The 18,038-nt window shown below is 38.6% G+C and overlaps 1 protein-coding gene across 5 annotated transcripts in view; it reads right to left on the bottom strand.

The window, feature by feature from the left end:
- The window catches only part of JHY (junctional cadherin complex regulator), a 90,289-nt gene that overhangs the window by 31,202 nt on the left and 41,049 nt on the right, over positions 1 to 18,038 (bottom strand). For 2 of the 5 annotated variants that reach the window (XM_037841763.1, XM_037841764.1), the window contains 2 exons: positions 10,508 to 11,169; positions 2,383 to 2,674 (listed from right to left, as the gene is read on the bottom strand). The exons of 1 other annotated variant lie outside the window; for it this stretch is intronic. In XM_037841763.1, coding sequence (XP_037697691.1) covers positions 2,383 to 2,674; positions 10,508 to 11,169 — 954 coding nt within the window. Of the gene's footprint in view, positions 1 to 2,382; positions 2,675 to 10,507; positions 11,170 to 18,038 lie in introns of those variants that run through there. 2 more of the 5 variants (XM_037841766.1, XM_037841768.1) reach the window with 2 other exon arrangements.

Here is an 18,038-nt window from a genome sequence, read left to right as displayed (position 1 = left end):
CGCAGGTTTTACTTACAGATTTTATGCTGTGTTCTCGGGCATTCCTCCCAATTCAGGTTGGTGTATGATGAGTGGATGGTCTCGTTTGTCCCCCCACAGTTAATCTGGATTATTTACTAGTTGTTTCTGGTTTTTTGTAGTTGTTCCAGGGGGACTACTTAGCTTCCACTCCTCTCTATGCCGCCATCTTGCCCGAGTCCCTCATTTAATCTTTACAACAAGCTGAAGAATCAGACATCTTGTTCCCATTTTACGCATGGTAACAATGAGCTCCAGTGAGATGAAGTGTTCCTGAATTCTTATTTTGTTCCCTTCCTGCTCTCCACTGCCCCTCACAGTGCAATGGCAGCTTCACAGTGGTGCCAATTTCCTTATTTACCTGGGTAGATGTTATGTTACTCACCTGTGCAGGTAAGTTCAGTGAGTGGTAATGTGTAGGTTTGGATAATTTGGTTAACAGGGTTAATCTGACCAAAGATCCAGGTTTTTCCAGGATAGTTTCATGTCATTTTGTTTTATTCAGCCAAGACACATTCATTAAAGGCATAAATGAATGTGAACGACTTCTTAACCCTTCACTATGTTTCTCAAGTCAACTTCCAAATTAGGGAAGAAAATCTGTGCTTGAAAAAGTTCAAAGATAGAAGCTGACCAGAGGGTGGACAACAGGGCCATGCTGGGAACGACAAGTACACCCAGCCAAGCAAGGATGTCCGTGTGTTTCCCAGGACCAGAGAAAGATCCAGGGAAAGGAACAAGCATTCGTTCCTCATAAAGGACTTGGATCCTGACTGTGAGAAGCACTTGAGGTCAGGGAGACCCCTGAAGATGAAATTTGTTTGGGATGGCCCATGGAAGCCAGAAGCTGAAGGGCACTTGGTGGCCACCAGTCAAGGGAGGCACCACTTGCATTAGAGAAATCCAAACAGGATATCCCCATGGGGAATCCATGAACGTGCTCACTGGCCATCCAACACAAAAAGGGCCCCAGTACGTGGCTGTGGCTGCATTAGCCATGCGGAACCGCCCTCTTCCTCTAAGACTCCCTGTGCACAGAGCCTGATCAGAAGCAGCAGCTAACACTCATGCGAGGAGGAAAAGAAAGGAAAGGAGAAGAAACCCCCCGTTCTTCTCCTTCCCACCATGGCTTCTGGGCTTGGGTTAGGATATAATTGAATGAGATAGTAAAGATGTGAAATTTGGCTGGGCTTTATAAAACCTGAGAGTAAACAGGACAGCTTTGGGATATAGTTAGATATCAGTTGCCCCCAAAAAATGGAGTCCAGCTACTTTAATAAATTGGTTACATTTGTGCCCCTCCTTGTGCAAGGGGAGTTCTGGGATCTGTGGTGGAATATGGAAGTGTGAGCATAGGCTTTAGAGCCAGACCCAGATAAGTATTCTTCGCAACCCTGCACTTGGTAGCTGTGTGACCCTGAAAATACGCATCTCTCTCTGCACCTGTTTCCTATCTGCATAAAGGGAGTAATAATCATCTCAACCTAACTAGTTGCTGTAAGAGTAAAATTGATAGTATATGAAAGCCAGCTTTGTAAACTGCAGTGTAAAACTCATAATAAGTTTTATATAGGATGTTCATGGTAACATTATTATATGAGTGGGAAAACTGGAAACAACCAATGTTCAAAAACAGGAGAAAGATTAAACAAATGATAGCATATCTATAAAAAAAAAAAGAAGACCTTCCATTTTAGCCCTCTCCCCACTGCCAATGCAGTTTTACTTATTTAACCATAGAGACCCTATGGGAAAAGATTTAAGTGCATAAAGGCACTAGTAATGGCAGATCTTATTACAGACAAAGTACTCAGTAAGCTTAGCCAACATTTCAGAGGAACGCTGAGTCCCTGGCTATCCTGGGTATTTTACTGCAGAAGATGAGGTAAGATTAGGGCCAAGAAGAGGGAAGAGGGGGAGAGGGAGTAGGGGTGAGAACAGTGGGGGAACGCAGTAGCAGCAGAGGCTTTCACGCACTTAGCCCTGCTTTCTCTTCTTTTCAGATGTAATAATGTACTCAGGGAGGGCCGTCTGGAACAGGGCTTGGGGGAAAGTGTGGGGGCCAAAGGAGGACTCCTGTTTCCCTGCAAATGCGTACCCTTCCCTGAGATGAAGTGGAAAGGAGGTGGAAATGGGCATCTGTTGTGGCAACAATTTCCTGGAAGATGGTGGGGGTGGGGTGGGATGGGGGGAGCAATCCAAGGAGCAGCCGGGGCTAGGTGAAGACCCCAGGCCACATGGCTGGGTGGCAGCTCAGGAGCAACCACCCCTGCTCCAGGGCTATAAGTAAAGAGGTATGAAAATCAAGGTCCATCAGTGCTATCAAGATTAAAACGTTATTTGGTAAAATGCTGCCTTTATTACCTGAGTGCCGCTTCTTTTCCTGTGCTTTTTTCCTTTTTCCAGTTGAGACAGATAGCCTTCAGAATTGCTACGGCTGATTTTCATGTTTCTTTGGCGACCCTCCGAGCTGAGTTGGGACACACTCTCTACCCTTGACAAGATAGGAGGCAATGTGACACTGGCTAGGGCCCTGTCATGGGGCTGCACCTCAGTGAGCTGCATTAAGGCGTCCTGGTGCTGCTCCATTATCTTCGTGAGCTGTGTATCTGGAGAAGCTCGAACAGGTTGGCTGTCAGAGGAAGAATTGAATTTCCTTGATGGAAAAAAAAGGAAAAGCACAAACCTGATAATAAAGCCTAGATACATAAGACCTCCAGAATAAAAAGTCTTCATGAGCCATTAATTTGATGTATTTACCACTCCCCAAATCAAATTAATGACCGTTAGCTTAATCTTTTCATGAGTACGTTAGTTTCTTATCTTAAAATCCTCCTCCTTTTACTGTCAGATGTCTACTTTTATTTGGAACTTTCATTTAGAGGATTCAGAATAAAAGAAATAGTATTTTCGAATGTCAAAGGCCTTCCCACTATAAAATACCTAGAGATGTTCAATTGAATTAAACAAACATACTTTTAAATACATAGTTGAATTTGTAAGAGATGCAGTGAATCTCCAAGGACCAAAACCAAAAAAAGGGCCTACAACAAAAACAGAAATTGGATAAGCTGAAACTGTGGCTTTTTTGGTGGGGATCTTGCATCTTGGTAATTTACAGGCTTGAGTTTTAACATTTAACAATAGGACAGGATATGTGCAAACTTGGCCAATGTGAGGCAGGGAATTATAACTGGGACTCCTGCTCAAAGACCAAAACTCTTGAAGGGCTGTAAAAGTAAAAAGGTGGATTAGTTAAAAACCCAGCCGCCAGCCTTGGAAAACAACAATGGGGACCTGTACATCTTGCTCTGAGCTCTGAACAGGAAAAAACGACCCTGTGAATTTCTACTGGACATTTGTGTTCAAATTGACATAACCCACATAATCATGGAAATCTAACACCAAGATATTAATACAAAAATGGTGCCGGGTCACCCCTTTTCAAACATGAAGAAGTTAGAATGGTCATTGCCCAAATATTCCCGAAGATTGAGAGAATGATCAAATGAAAGGGAGGAGTTGTAACAGAGAGTTAGGATTCAATAATGATTATGACTACTGAAGCATTATATAGATATTTCTTTTTAGTTTCTAGTGTATTAGAACAGTCAGAAGGTAATACCTGAAATTGTGTAACTGTAACCCATACTATATTTTGAAATTTGCTCTGTAACTACTTGTCAAACTGTACTTTGAAATTTATCACTTTTTTGCAAATATGTTATATTTCACAATAAAAAATGTTAAAAAAAGAAATGGTCCTGGGTGAGTGACCCCTTGGTGGTGTATGGCAGAAGCAAATATAAAATGTCTCTGGAGGGATACCCTCCCAGTCATGTCTTACCCGGGGGATTAGGTTTCCTAGCCATGGAACCAAGCTTGCCAAGGTGGCTAAGCATAAGTTCATAATCAAAATTACAAAACATGAAGAAATAATCTACCAAGAGGGAGAGTCAGCAGACAGAGACAGACATACAATAACAGTAGCAGACTTTCAAAAAGTTCAGATAATATAATATTAGATAGAATTCATAAAGTATGCTTAAAATGATTAAAGATATCATAGAAGAAATGAAAACCCTGAGAAATATATACTGAAAAAATATACTTTGGGAAAAAAACAAGATTTGAATTAGAACTAAATAGAACAGCTAGACACGAAAAATACTATTGTTGAAATTTAAAACTTAAGGGATATATTAAAATGCATTTTGGAGACAGCTGAAGAAAGAGATATTGCACTGGAAAACAGATCTGAGGAAATTTCTCAGAAAGAAGTTCAGAGAGAAAAAAGATGGAAAATAAGAAAGTTATAAAGAACAAGTCTAGCATAAGAGAATCTATTGTACATCACGAAATCAAGAATAAGAGAATCCAATATACATTTCTTAGGTGTTCCTGAAAGAGCAAATAGAGCCAATTTTGGAGACACAATATCCAAAGGGACAATGGATGAAAATATTCCAGAATTGATGAAAGAGAAGAATCCTCAAATTTCGGAATCACAGAAGACTTCAAAGCAGGATTAAAAATTCCTTATGTAGATATATCATAGGGAAACTGCAGAATATGAAAAAACAGAAACTTTAAAACCATTTAGACTCTCTTCCCCTCTGGTGGCTTGAGGATCACCTGCCATCATGAATGACACAATAACCATCCGGACCAGGAAATTCATGACCAACCGACTACTTCAACGGAAACAAATGGTCATCGATGTTCTTCACCCTGAGAAGCCAACAGTACCTAAGACAGAAATTTGGGAAAAACTAGCCAAAATGTACAAGACTACACCAGATGTCGTCTTTGTATTTGGATTCAGAACCCATTTTGGTGGTGGCAAGACAACTGGCTCTGGCATGATTTATGACTCTTTGGATTATGCAAAGAAAAATGAACCCAAACACAGACTTGCAAGACATAGTCTGTATGAGAAGAAAAGACCTCCAGAAAACAGTGAAAGGAATGCAAGAATAGAATGAAGGAAGTCAGGGGGACTGCAAAGGCCAATGTTGGTGCTGGCAAAAAAAAGGAGTGAAGATTCTTCAATGACTTGTTCTGTGATTGCGCAGATTTTTCATCAGAGGATTAACAAAATTATAAAAACTTTGAAAAAAAAAATGAGTGACAAAAGACAAATTAAAAACAAAAGAGATGACATTTATAGTGACAAAGACTTTTCGAAGCAGCACAGAAGTCATAAAAAGGAAAACCAATGTTTTGAAGAGTTGAATTATTTACCTCAACTATAATTTAAGTAACAGAGTAAAATAAATGCATTTTCAGATAAATTTATGAGTAATATACCCTTGCTAAAAGAACACCTAAAGATTGTACTTCAGGAAGAAAGAGTATGATAGAAGAAAGAAGGTAAGGCAAAGACATTAATAAACAATTGGGTACATCTAAAAATTCATTGACTTTATACTACAATAATAAAAGCAATGACTAAATTTGGAGGTGTAAGGTGGAACTAAAATGCTGGACAAAATAATATGTAGGACAGGGAGGGTGACTGGATTAAACCAATTTAATGATTTTGAACACGATCTACATGAAAGTAGAAATATTAATGTAATTCTGGAGTAGTTGTGTGTAAGTTTAAAAAAAGATATAAAGAGAATATATATTTCCAAGCCAGTAGAGGGAAAAAGTAAAAAAGTAAATGCCACCAGTTTGATCAAAGATATAAAAGAAATAAGGAAACATAGAAAAAGCTGGGTGACTAGGAAGGACAAATTAAGGTGGTAGAAATAAATCCAAAGGTATGAGTACTACAATAAATGTAATCCGTTTAAACTCACTGGTTAAAAATGAGTTCAAGAATGCACAGAAAAACAAAATCCAGTGGTACAGGTTTCCTATTTGGAACGATGGAAATGTTTTGGTAATGGATGGTAGTGATGGAAGCACGGCATTATGAATCCAATTGACAGCACTGAAATATATATTTGAATGTGATTAAAAGGGGAAATCTTAGATTGTATATATGGTAACGGAATAAAAATCAAAAAGAGATAGATCTAAAGCATAAAGAAACAGAAAAGTTTAAAGACAATGGGAAGAAAAAATATACTAAACCAATACCAATCAAAAGAAAGCTGGTGTGGCTATATTAAATTAGATGACAGAGTTAAAACCAAGAAGCATTATTAGGGATAGAAATATTCATTACATTATGATTAAAAGAAGAATTCACTAGCAAGATGTATCAATTCTCAATTCATTGCATCTAATAACATAATTTTAAAAAACATAAAACAAAAATTGAGAGAATTGTGAGACAAACTGAGTATTCTCAAACATGAAGTGTTAATTCATCAGTTTCAGTAACTGATACATCGAACAGACAAGCAGATTGTAAGAGATTTGAATGACGTGTTTATAACAAGCTTACTCTAATGGAAATATATAGAATGTTGCACCCAACAACTGCAGAGTACATACTGTTTTCAACCAAATGAGGAACATTTGGAAAACATGACCAAAAATTAGGCTACATATTTATGAAAAAAGAGATCAAGTAACAGACATCACATACACTATCATTATAGTATAATGTAATTTTATTAGAAATATAACAATATCTAAAATAACCTTATATGTTTTGAAATTTATAAACATATTCCAAGTAACTGATGAGTCAGAGAGGAAATCATAAAGGAAATTAGAAAACATTTAGAACTAAATAATAATGAAAATACTACACTTTAAAACTTATGGGATGCACAAAAGTGTACTTTGAGGGAAATTTATAACTTTATATTTGAAAAGAAGAAAGACAAAAATAATGAGCTAAGCATTTAAATCAAGAAGTTAGGAGGGAGAAACCCCAAAGAATAAGCCCAAAGAATGTAAAGGAAGGAAATAAATAAAAAAGCAGATATCGATGATGTAGAAAACAAAAATAAAATACAGAGAAGCAAGATAGTCAAAAGTTATATTTGAAAAGACAAATAAAATAGACAACCCTTTGGCAAGACTGATGAAGGAAAAGAGAGTGAGGGAGCATAGATGACCATTAATGGGTACTTCTGGGTTAGGATAGCAGAATAGATTCCCACCTTGAAAGGAAATTTCTATTCCTGTCATGGTCTATACCAAACAGAAAGCGCACACACTAACCTGCAGCAAAGCCTCCTGCAAACAGCTGGTCACCACATGACATTTTACATATTAAAAAAACAAAATGAAATTTAAAAGGCTGAGAGAAAAAGCAAATTCTAACTATGAAAATGAAGAGAAACAAATGGACCTTACTGTATGTCAAAGGGCCATTTCTACCTAGAGAAAAGAAATAATTCGAATAAGTAACTTTGGTGAGAATTCTCTGATTGTAAACCCTTAGGGGGACAATAGAGGGAAAAGAGAACTGCAAAGAAAACTTGAACTTGACTTAGAATGACTATTTTGGTTTTGGTTTTGGTTTTGGTATGGTAATTCTCAAAATATTACATGTGTACTGTAGGACAGAGCAAATGAATAAATATTTGATGTTTTTGGGAATCAGGGTTTTCACTGTGTGGGAAAAGGAGTTACAATTATGGGTGAGGAAGAACCCTGTGATGTAAGCTTTGAGGTACCTGTGAGAACCCATGTCTACATAGACAGGTGTAGGTAAAGCAATAGGAACAGGGATAGGTATAGATATAGGAATAGGAATGTGTATAGAAATAGGTATAGGTAAAGTAATAGGAATAAGTATAGCTATAGCTATAGGAATAGGTGTAGGTGTAGGTGTAGGCATAGGAATAGGAATAGGTATAGATACAGGTAAAGCAACAGGAATAGGTATAGGAATAGCAATAGGTATAGGAATAGGTATAGATATAGGTAAAGCAATAGGAATAGGTTTAGGAATAGCAATAGGTATAGGTATAGGAATAGGTATAGATATAAGTAAAGCAACAGGAGTAGGTATAGGTATAGGAATAGGTGTAGGTGTAGGCATAGGAATAGGTATAGGTATTTTCCTAGCTCTGACTGCTAACAGGATCTAAAAACAATGAGACACCAGTGGCAATGATCACACTTAGGTCCCAAATATTGGTTTCTAAATTCTTCTTTCCACTAAAAAGAAACAGGGCTCCTCGGAGAAATGGCTGCTTCCACAAGTATTCGGGGGAAGTTCAAGGTGGGCCCGGAACATATTGCTATGCCAGTAAGCCAGGAAGTGCTCAAAGACAAAACGGGTTATGTCAAAAGGACACAGGAGCAGGGGCTCCCACTGGCCAAATTCAAGACAATTAGAGCAATATAGTATAGTGATGGTAACAGACTTGAACATGTTTTTTAAAAAAGAGACCCATGAATCAACAGTGATACTAAGAGAGAAAGAGAGTAGGAGAGAAAAGAGGAAAGAAGAAAAGCTCTTATTTCAATAGAATGCCACCTAATGAATGTAGAAGAATTGACAGAACTGTAAAATCACCATTTTGCAAACCCTGATGTAATGAATGATTTAGGTAAGGATTATCAGTAGATGCTAAAACCACTGCAAAAAAGTTGTTGAGAAACAGGATGTTTACACTGTCTCAAAGATTAATTATTAATTACAAAAGGAAAACGTGCCCTTAAAAAGGAGATGTCATAGTCACTACTGTACCCAAGAGTCTGACTTAGAATCTCCAGCATTATGACAATCTGACATGTGTCTCCCGATATGAATGATGTAAGAAAAAATCACACCAAATTACCTAAGTGTATTCTTGCCAAAAATGTTTAAACTAAGTATCGTTATGAGAAAACAATCAGGTAGAATCATATCACAGGGCATTCTACAAGAAAACTGGCCTGAACTTCAAAAAAAAAAAGGCATTGCCATGGAAAATAATGAAAAGTAGAAGTTGGAGAGACTTGTCTTAGATTAAAAGAAACAAAAGAGAAAAACAAAAGCAAATGCAATGCATGAATCTCAGTTAGATCCCAGATCAGAGAAAAACAAACCATCTAAAAAAGACATTTTTTTGGACAACTGAAAAAACTGAAATATCTACTGGTATCAGTTGATATTACTGAAGTAATGTTAAATTCCTCAGGTGTGAAATATTATTGCCATATAGTCCTTATTCTTAAAGGGTGCAAGGTGAAATATTTAAGGATGAAGTATCATTGTATCTGAACTTAATTTCAACTGGTTCAGCACCATTATGGTGACTGATGAAGTAGCTAAAAATCTACCCACAAGCAACAACCAAAACAAAACAAAAAACACATATGACCTAAATAATTTTAAAGGAAAATTCTATCAAATCTTCAAGTAACAGATAATTCCAATTATATATGATGTATCCCAGAGGATGTAAAAAGAGGGAATATTCCCCCAACTCATTTTCTAAGGCTGGTGTAATCTTGATAACATGTCCAAGCGAGGCCAGTGGTAGATAGGAATATTATAGTTCAATCTCACATATGCATGTGAACATAAAATCCTAAACAAAGTACTCAATTATATCAAGCAAATCAGGACAAGGAGCCTGCTATCTACCACTATCTCTTCTAGGAAGCTAACACTGAATCTTATTAAATGCATGCTCCACACCACCAAGTCTTGCACTTAAATGCCCTCCAATCAATCCATATATGTAAAATTGTTCCCCTGCCTTGAAAGTGTGCCCCCTTGAAGGTGCCCATGCAGCCTATTTCTTTTGTATCTTTTATAGCATTTTGGCACTATATTCAGTACATATCAGATGTGTAATAAACACATTTGATTGAATGACCTCAAGAAATATTCCCTGAAATGATTCTTGAAATAATTTTTTTTCCAGATTATAGAAGTAACATTCCTACACTGTTGGCAACTTGAAAAGTTCATAAAATAGAATAAAGAAATTAAAGATAAACCCAATTTCTCTTGCCAGATAAAATCCATGATTGACATTTTGGTGTACATTTCAACACAGAAGAGCTCATACCCCTCATGTATAATTTTGCCCCTACTCTTTTCTTTTTATAAAGCATTTATTTCCTCATGCTATAATTTTTAATGGTTACATGAAATCATTATCTAAACATCTATTATTGTTGGATTTTTAGGTCATTTCTGTAAATGATGATGTATAAACTTAATTTTATTTACAGACACTAATGCTGATACTTTTTGGTGCATAATTTTTGTCTTTTTAGAAATCATTTTCTTAGGCTATGCATCAAAGTGTTGGAGATAATTTGTTTCCTCTAAACATTACTTGCAGCCCTCAAAATACACTGATTTTTTTTTTTTTTTTTTTTTTTAACTGGGCCCCTCTGTCCTTCTGGCCGCCTGTCAACTTCTAGTTTAACTAGAGACAAGGGAGAGGAAAAGCAATCCATCAAATGTGGACTATTAGGTAGCAGAGGCAAGGAAATTAAGCGAACTTTCCTCTCCTCCGACCACCCCCAAGCCCGACTCTCCCCATTCCCCCTCTCCTTGTTCCCCAGTAGCCCCTCATTTCTCTTCTAGAAAACCACTTGTGCTAGCCCTTCAAGGAAAGGGAATTCTTACCATAATATTTCTAAGTTCCTATATTTTGTCTCTGTGTAATTCTGTATGGGTTGCGTCTTACTTGCAGTTGATCCAGTCACATTTATGTCATAAGGCGACTGAGAGCCTCTCAGGCCCTGAGTCCCTTGTCTCTTAGAAAGTTCATTACGATAGTTCAAGTCCATATTAGAAAGAGCGTTGACATGTAGCTGCGGATATGAAAATCTTTTCTCCTCTTGCTCTGTGTGTCCTCTTTCTTTATTAACATTCGTCAATGAGTGGTATCCAGTAGAGTTTTTATAGAATTCCTGGTCAAAAGCCTGTTTTGGTGGAGCAAATTTATTGGAATTTACTTTGGGATTCTGGCTCCTAAGTGCACTTGAGTCTTGAGAATCATTGTTTGGAGCTTTCATAATCACGGCTGATTCCTGCTTTATTGAACGGTCAATGGGTTGACTGTGGTTTTGTGGCTGTCTGGGGATGTGGCTCTGGGGACCTTCGCTGACAACCAGCTTTTCAGTAGCTAAAGATTTCAGGCCATTCTGGCGTCTATGCTGTCTTCGGAGCTTGTGCTTGGCCGGCCTGCGGGAAGGGTGCTGGCCATCGGCTGTATCAGAAGATGGACCTCTGGGCACGTTGCTTGATTTCACATTTTCATATTGAGACCAGTATTCCTGGTAATTCTAAAAAGATGGTTTTGGTTAATGTAAAATTAGACAGCTTGACACATTTTACAAATTTTAAATGAGTGTTTCTCATACTGGGGGTTGAGACATCTAGGTAGGTGACCAGGGGGTTAAAAAGAGATAAGGAAAGAGGAGGGCTCTTTCCTAATTTCAGACAATTAGTGGGTAATTGAGTAGTTCTTCCTTGCAACTTAAGTTTACAAGCCTAGATAGAAATAAGAGAGTTTAGAATGTGCATTATATTAAGGGCAAGCAGTTGACATAAAACTTGCAATGTGTTAACCAAATTGGGGGGGGGGCTTTATCTTTAATGAAGCATTCAAAGAAAGTGAAAATCTACATCAAAATATGTAAGTTTACTTTAACTGGAATGAATATTTTTTTCAAAAGTCAATTAGAAAGAACATCAATGATTTGTTTTACCAACCAAGTACAAGTTGAGTATGAAACACAATACAATTCAGATTATCAGATCTTCGTACTTATATAGGTCAGAAACTAGAAATGGCCTCTTCACCAGAAGAAACAAATTAGATTTTATTCAGAGGATTATAAAAGAGTCTGTGCGGTGATAGGAAGTCTGTGAAACAAGGGTTGTTTTGCCTCTGTTCCTTAATATAGCCTGTACTTAGGCAATCAAACATCTGGGGGGAAATATTTCAATTTCAGAACAGTCTTTATGCTTTTCAAAGTCTTGTAACAACAAAATGTACTCCTGGCATAATAGATACACTATGTAACTATACTGTGCTATAGTCATTTAGAAATATTTTGCAAGGAATAAAGCACTCATTACTTTGTGAAAAACTAGCTGCATTAAGAGGCCTTTGGAAAGAATGATTAAATGCTTATTGAAAACAGTAAGATGCCCATAAGCATCAGTGTGTTATATAACTGCAATATGTTTCTCCCTTTTTGAATACACATTAAAAATCTGTACAGCCCGTATCCATGCAATGTTAATTGGAAAAATGCAACAGGTTGCCTGGATCATTCAAGGAAAATCTTGAAGTGAAGAAATCATGGCTTTGGTCAAGTTGTTTGTTTTAGCTTGCTATGAAAAATGATAAGATGATTGCAATAAGAGTTTTTTATTTCACTTTTCTGATATAATTGGTAAGACCTGTCCTATGCCTTGTATAATATTAAATGGTATTCCATTTCTAATGAAACCTTATTTTTATAAGGCTGAGACTGTTATATTTTAATCAGTAATATTATAGAATATCATTTCTTTGTTCAGATTTTTAAGTTAGAATGCCTTCTACTTTGGAATATAGAGTAAGCTCTGCTTAGAATGTATGCTTTCTGGAGAAATGGCCAGGTGCTGATTAGCTCCTGTAAACTTTAAAATTTTACCTGTAGTGCTTCAAAAATAGAGCAATTTCCTTATCTGTCTGGCAATTAAGAAAAAATTCTTCCTTCCATGCAGTATATTGAGTGGCATGGAGGAAATGTGGGTAAGGTATAAGAAGGCTCTGCAAATACAGAGCCCCAATAGCATACTTGCTTGTAGTGAATCCAGATGAAAACTCTCATTCTACAATCTGCTAGGTGTGTGCATGAAACACGGCAGCTCTTTACATGACTGTTATCACTGTTCATGAGGTCAATGACATACCCCTTTGCTATGATCTACAGATACTGATCAATACTGATAATGCCATTCTTTTCCATCTTTGTCCAGCCTTTTAATTATTCAGCCCTTTCCTGACAAGAGAAAAAAGTGATGAGGTACTTCTTTTCTGCTCCCACCTGAGTGTATTTCCCCAGTTCTCGTTCCTCGTTTCCACCAAAAGAGAGCAAGCAAGAGAGCGAGAGAGAAAACCAGCAGAAATTTATTTTCTAGGGTACGAGCTGAAATCTTGGGTTACCACCACTTGATTTTAATCATGTTATTATTACCTTTTGCTGCCAACAGTTCAGATTACAATAGTACTCTCCAGAGGATGCTTTGTCAACAAGGCCAAGGACTCATCATTTTATGAAACTTCAATTGTCTCAAGTGTTATAAATCCGCTATTCACACCAAATATAAGTGCCAGAGATGGCATTTCAGTCCCCAGAAAGGAAGACCTTTGTGGACTTGATGGGATTTCTCTCACCTTCCAAGCAGCCTACTTGAGATCTGTGGCTCACTGAAGATTTATTACCCTACAATTGAGGCATCAGGTGTCACTCTTTAGGTGGCAAGACCTGTGCTCCCTGAAGTTAATACACAAAGCCATTCTCAGGCTATTTAATCTCCATCAGCCCTGAAATCCTCTATTTCATCCCGCTCTCACTGGGGTTCTTTTGTTGCCAATACTGGCAATCAGTACATACAACGTGCACTCAGAGTAACTGCTTAATGGCATTTGGTTTCTGACTCACATACCAAGCAGGGTCCTTTGGCTGGAGCTTTAGCCTTGAGGGATCCTGATGCTTAAGGCTGGGACGATAATTTCTCAGTAAGACCCATCCTTGGTTATTAAAGTTTGATCACACTGTGCCCCCAGTCCTGTGAAAGATGGCATTCGGCTGTTTCTCTCTTACTGCTCTCCTGTTTACATGGCATAAGCAGAGGGGAGAAAGCATGCTCTCATCTAAACCCAAACATTTTACCTGCTTTAAGACAAAAGCCACTCTTGCTCTTAGTTACCCTGACGCACACCCCACCCCCCAGCCCCAAGTTTGAGAGTTGTGCCGTGAAGTTTGTCTTGTGCTTGGTTTTACTTTTGTGTTTATTGATTAAACGATGTGAGTACCTAGAGCATGGGTAATAAATTCCATCTGATAATATTAAGAAAATTTAGAGCACACTAGTTAACCAACTTATTTGGTGTCCGTAAAGAAGGACTCTGTGTTCAGGTGAATAAAAGTAGCATTGGTCTGTCGATAGTGTTGGAGGTAAAATCAAATTGATAGCTCTTTGGAAAGGTTGGGAAGCTTCCTTAGGATGTGCTTAAAAGGACTTTGACATTGATGAGCGAAAGGTCCTATACAGGGGCGATCATATCTTTTCCTTGCCTGGAAAGTCCAGAATTATTTTATTGTGGCAAGAAAGGAAGGGTCCTATTTCTTCCTCTGAAGCCTGACTTAATTGGGGAAGTTTCTATTTTTCCTATGGGCAACATACTTCGGGGCTGAGAAGGATCCCTCTTCTGCTTGTGAAGCAAAAGTCAGACCCTTAACTAAGTAGAGAGGACAGTTCTGGGTGCTCAGCTGAAATGGGTACACAGTGATTCAGATGGTGAGACCTACACAGAAACGTTAAGCGAAGACGGATGGCTTAGCTTGAAGTAAAGATCTTAGGCATGTATAAAAGACTCTTAAAATCAATTCTCAAATACATAGGCTTAAATTGTCTCATGACAATTTTGTCCTATCAGCTTTGCAGGGACTTTGCTGGCAAGTGCATCTTCTCTTTCCTTGCCCTAGCTCCATCTTCCCAGTATATAAATGTGTTTAGGTCTCTTCTATTAAAAAAATCAAAAGAAAAGAAAGAAACTCTCACTTGATCCTATACTGTGGTGAAGCCCTATCTCTTAATTCATAGCCAAGTGTCTTCCAACTGTAGGTTGCCCTCGTCTCCATTTCCCAGCCTTCCATTCTGGCCAATACCCCCCAGGGCATTTATTCCCACCATTCTGCTGAAACCGCTCTGCTCAGGCACAGTATTTCTAATACTCTAAAAGGCTCTTCTAATAAGCTCTTTCTAAGTCCTATGGGCACTTTTTTCTTTAAATTTTTATCTTAAAATTATTTCATGTTAACAGAAAAACTGAAGCAGTACAGAGAACTCCCAAATATCCTTACCAAGATTCAACCATTTTTAACATTTTGCTGCATTTTCTTCATCATTCTCTCTCTCTCTCTATAGACAGATAGATAGATCTACTCATATATATGTATATGAATAGAATTTATATTATTGTTGTTTGTAATATTCATTATTTCATTTTTTTCTGAACCATTCCAGAGTAAGGTGCATATACCAAACTCCCTTTCCAGGGCTGTTTTTAATTGCCTTCTCTTCAGTATTCAGCTTTGTTGATTAATTCTTCTTTTTTGAAATTTTCATGTTTCTGATACCATGACACTACTTTATCCTGCCTCTCTGGCAATTCTTTCTCAGCTTCCTTCCTTCCTACTTCCCACCTCCACCAACCCTTAAAATCTACCATTTTCTACAGAATGCTCTGGACTCTCTTCTCTTCTCTGAGTCCCCATAATTCCTGGGTCATCTAAGCAATTCCTAACAGCTTCAATCCACCAGTGGATGCTTAGGATGCAAAGTTACATAGCTAACTCAGATGGTTCTCCTGAGTTCTATGCCCAGATGTCCTCCCTCCCCACAGGCACCTCCAAACTCAGTATTGGGCCCGTCCCTACCCCCCACATCCCCCGGTCAGCCCCAGGCCCAGAAACCCACCTTTTCTTCATCAGACACCTAGAAACCAATTCTCCTTCTCCCTCTCTCCCCATTACCTTCGTATGCAAGCAATTGCTAAGTCTTCCACTTCTTAAATATCTTTAGACAAGAGATGGGGGTCTGGTTCTGTCCAGACCCACAAGAAGCTCAAGCCTGTTGGTGGAGTAAGACACCCCCACCACGCGAAAGCGTTGACTATTGGTAGGTGGAGCAGATGACAACCACAGAGTGAGAGGCACTGCCACTCTAGTTCTCTCATCATCTCTTGTAAAAACCACAGCAAACGTCCCCTTCCTGGTTTCCTTGTCTCTGGTCTTATTCTCTTCCAGGCTATCTTTGGACCATGGCCAGAGTGATCCTTCTACATGCAAGCCTGATTATATCACTGATCTGCTCCAAATTCACCAATGGCTTCCTACTAACCACAGACCAAAACTTAAGTTCTTTTGATGGATATGAAAAGCCTTTCACAATCTGGCTGTTTCCTAATCTGTCCAGCCCCATCACAGCATTCCCCCCTCCTACTTCCTCCTTTTGTTACTGAACTACATGTCATTCACTGGATGGACACAGATACCATTCCCTCTCACACTTTCATCCCTGTGCTCCAGTCATCTGCTCTGCAGATTTTGATTCATCCTTCTAGGGTCAGCTCAAATGCTATCTTTTTGGGGGAGGCTCTCCCTGTCTATTTTAGGGCAGAACTAGGTGCATTTAATACCACCACATTTAATACCTACTTCCATATTATTGCATTATTATGATTACATAATTGTATTTCCTCAAAGAGAGGGATCTTTTTTAAAAAAACTTTTCTCAAATTTTATTTATATTTTTGAATAATTTTTTTCTTTTCAATATGTCTTTTGGGACCAGGCACCTAATCCCCAGTGCTGGAATACAGTTGTTCCTCAATAAATATTTGATATGTGAGTTATTTTGATTTCCCATGAAGATATTCCATATTAAAGTTATTAGAGTAGGTTTACCGAGGGCCATATAGATTCTTTGAAAGTCATCCTTCACGGAAAAATTTTGTAAATGAGTCCCATTTTCACTTGGAGATGCACTAAGTGACCTTTGAAGGGTTCTTTAATCAGCCAGGAAATATTCACTGAGTATCACCTTTGTGCACAGCATCATGCTAGGAAAGAGAAAAAAACAATCCTAACCTTCAGGGAGATTATAGTGTAGAAGGTAGGACATGGCAAAATGATAAGCCCTGAAGGTATGGTCCAGACAAAGACACATTAGGAGCTGAGAGAGGGGGAAGAAAGGAGGGGTGGGTGAGGTTGTAGAAACTTCCTGGAGGAGGTAGGCATTGAAGGGGACCAGTAAGGATGCACTGAATTTGGGTGGCTGAAGAGGAGTGTTTTGTGTGCCGAGTGCCTGGGGGTGTCTAGGGTACAGTTAACAAGTCCTTTCTGAATAAAGAAAGGGGCACATCCGTTGGGTCACTCTGTGTGGCTGTCTTTTTAGGTCTAACAATCTTCAGATACTCTGCTCCTCTTTGCTTTCATTCACGAGTTGGCTATCAACAAATTAATTCTACTACCCACAGAGAAGAAAAGACACTCTTTTGCTTTCTTCTGATTGTATTCCACAAAATTTTCTTTATTGGCTCCATCTAGGGCCAGACCATGAATCAGGCTCTATGATTTTACCTTGATTATTTTGTAATTGGCTGACAATCCTATGATGTTCCGTAGTGACAACTGTGAAAGCTCTAGGTTGTAATCATCTTCCCTGCTTCAAATGTGTGTTCTATATTAATTTAAATAACTAGAATAAAGGGTCACAGAACCACAGCATTGGTGAGATAGACCTAGAAGTTCAGGTAAGCAAACCCTTCATGGAAGAAGGAATTTAAGAAGCTGAGACTTGCCGGAAGTCACACATCAAGTCACTGGCAAGTGGAGGCCCAGAAGTGTGTGTCTTCTGACCTAGTTATTATCCAAAGTGCATGACAAGCCCTAAGATGTTTCCTTTGTCTTCTTGATCCCCTGGCCAAGCTCCCTGGGCTCTCCTTTCAGACCTGCAGGTGGGTCCTGTCCTCTGTAGCCCACTGCCAAGGAGGCAGTTCCATCCTCACCCTCTCCACTTTTGGGGGCGGCCTTCCTGCCATCAGCTTTCGGGAAGCTCTTGGTTTGTTGCTAGAAGAGCTCCCTGGAGGCTACTGGGGAGGAGGACAAATGATTTGAGCTGTTGCTCTTTTCCAACATCTCTGAAGCTGGAATGAGCTTTGTTATACTTTTTATCACTGTACAGAGTTTTAACTGATGGTGTCAGCTGGGTGATTTCAAAGGGCTCATCCCTTCTTAAGCAGCAATAAAACCTCGTCATAGAGTGACTGCTCCACCTAACTGCATACACTGGTTCAAGAAGAAATCAGCTGCTAGTGCTCTTTCTGTTTCTTCTAGAAAAACAGTAAGTGGGGACAGGTTCCCCAAAA

The sequence above is a fragment of the Choloepus didactylus genome, chromosome 6 (assembly GCF_015220235.1).
Source record: "Choloepus didactylus isolate mChoDid1 chromosome 6, mChoDid1.pri, whole genome shotgun sequence".
Lineage (NCBI taxonomy): Eukaryota > Metazoa > Chordata > Mammalia > Pilosa > Megalonychidae > Choloepus > Choloepus didactylus.
Note: the sequence above shows the minus strand (reverse complement) of the source record. Positions and strands in the feature narration are given on the sequence as shown.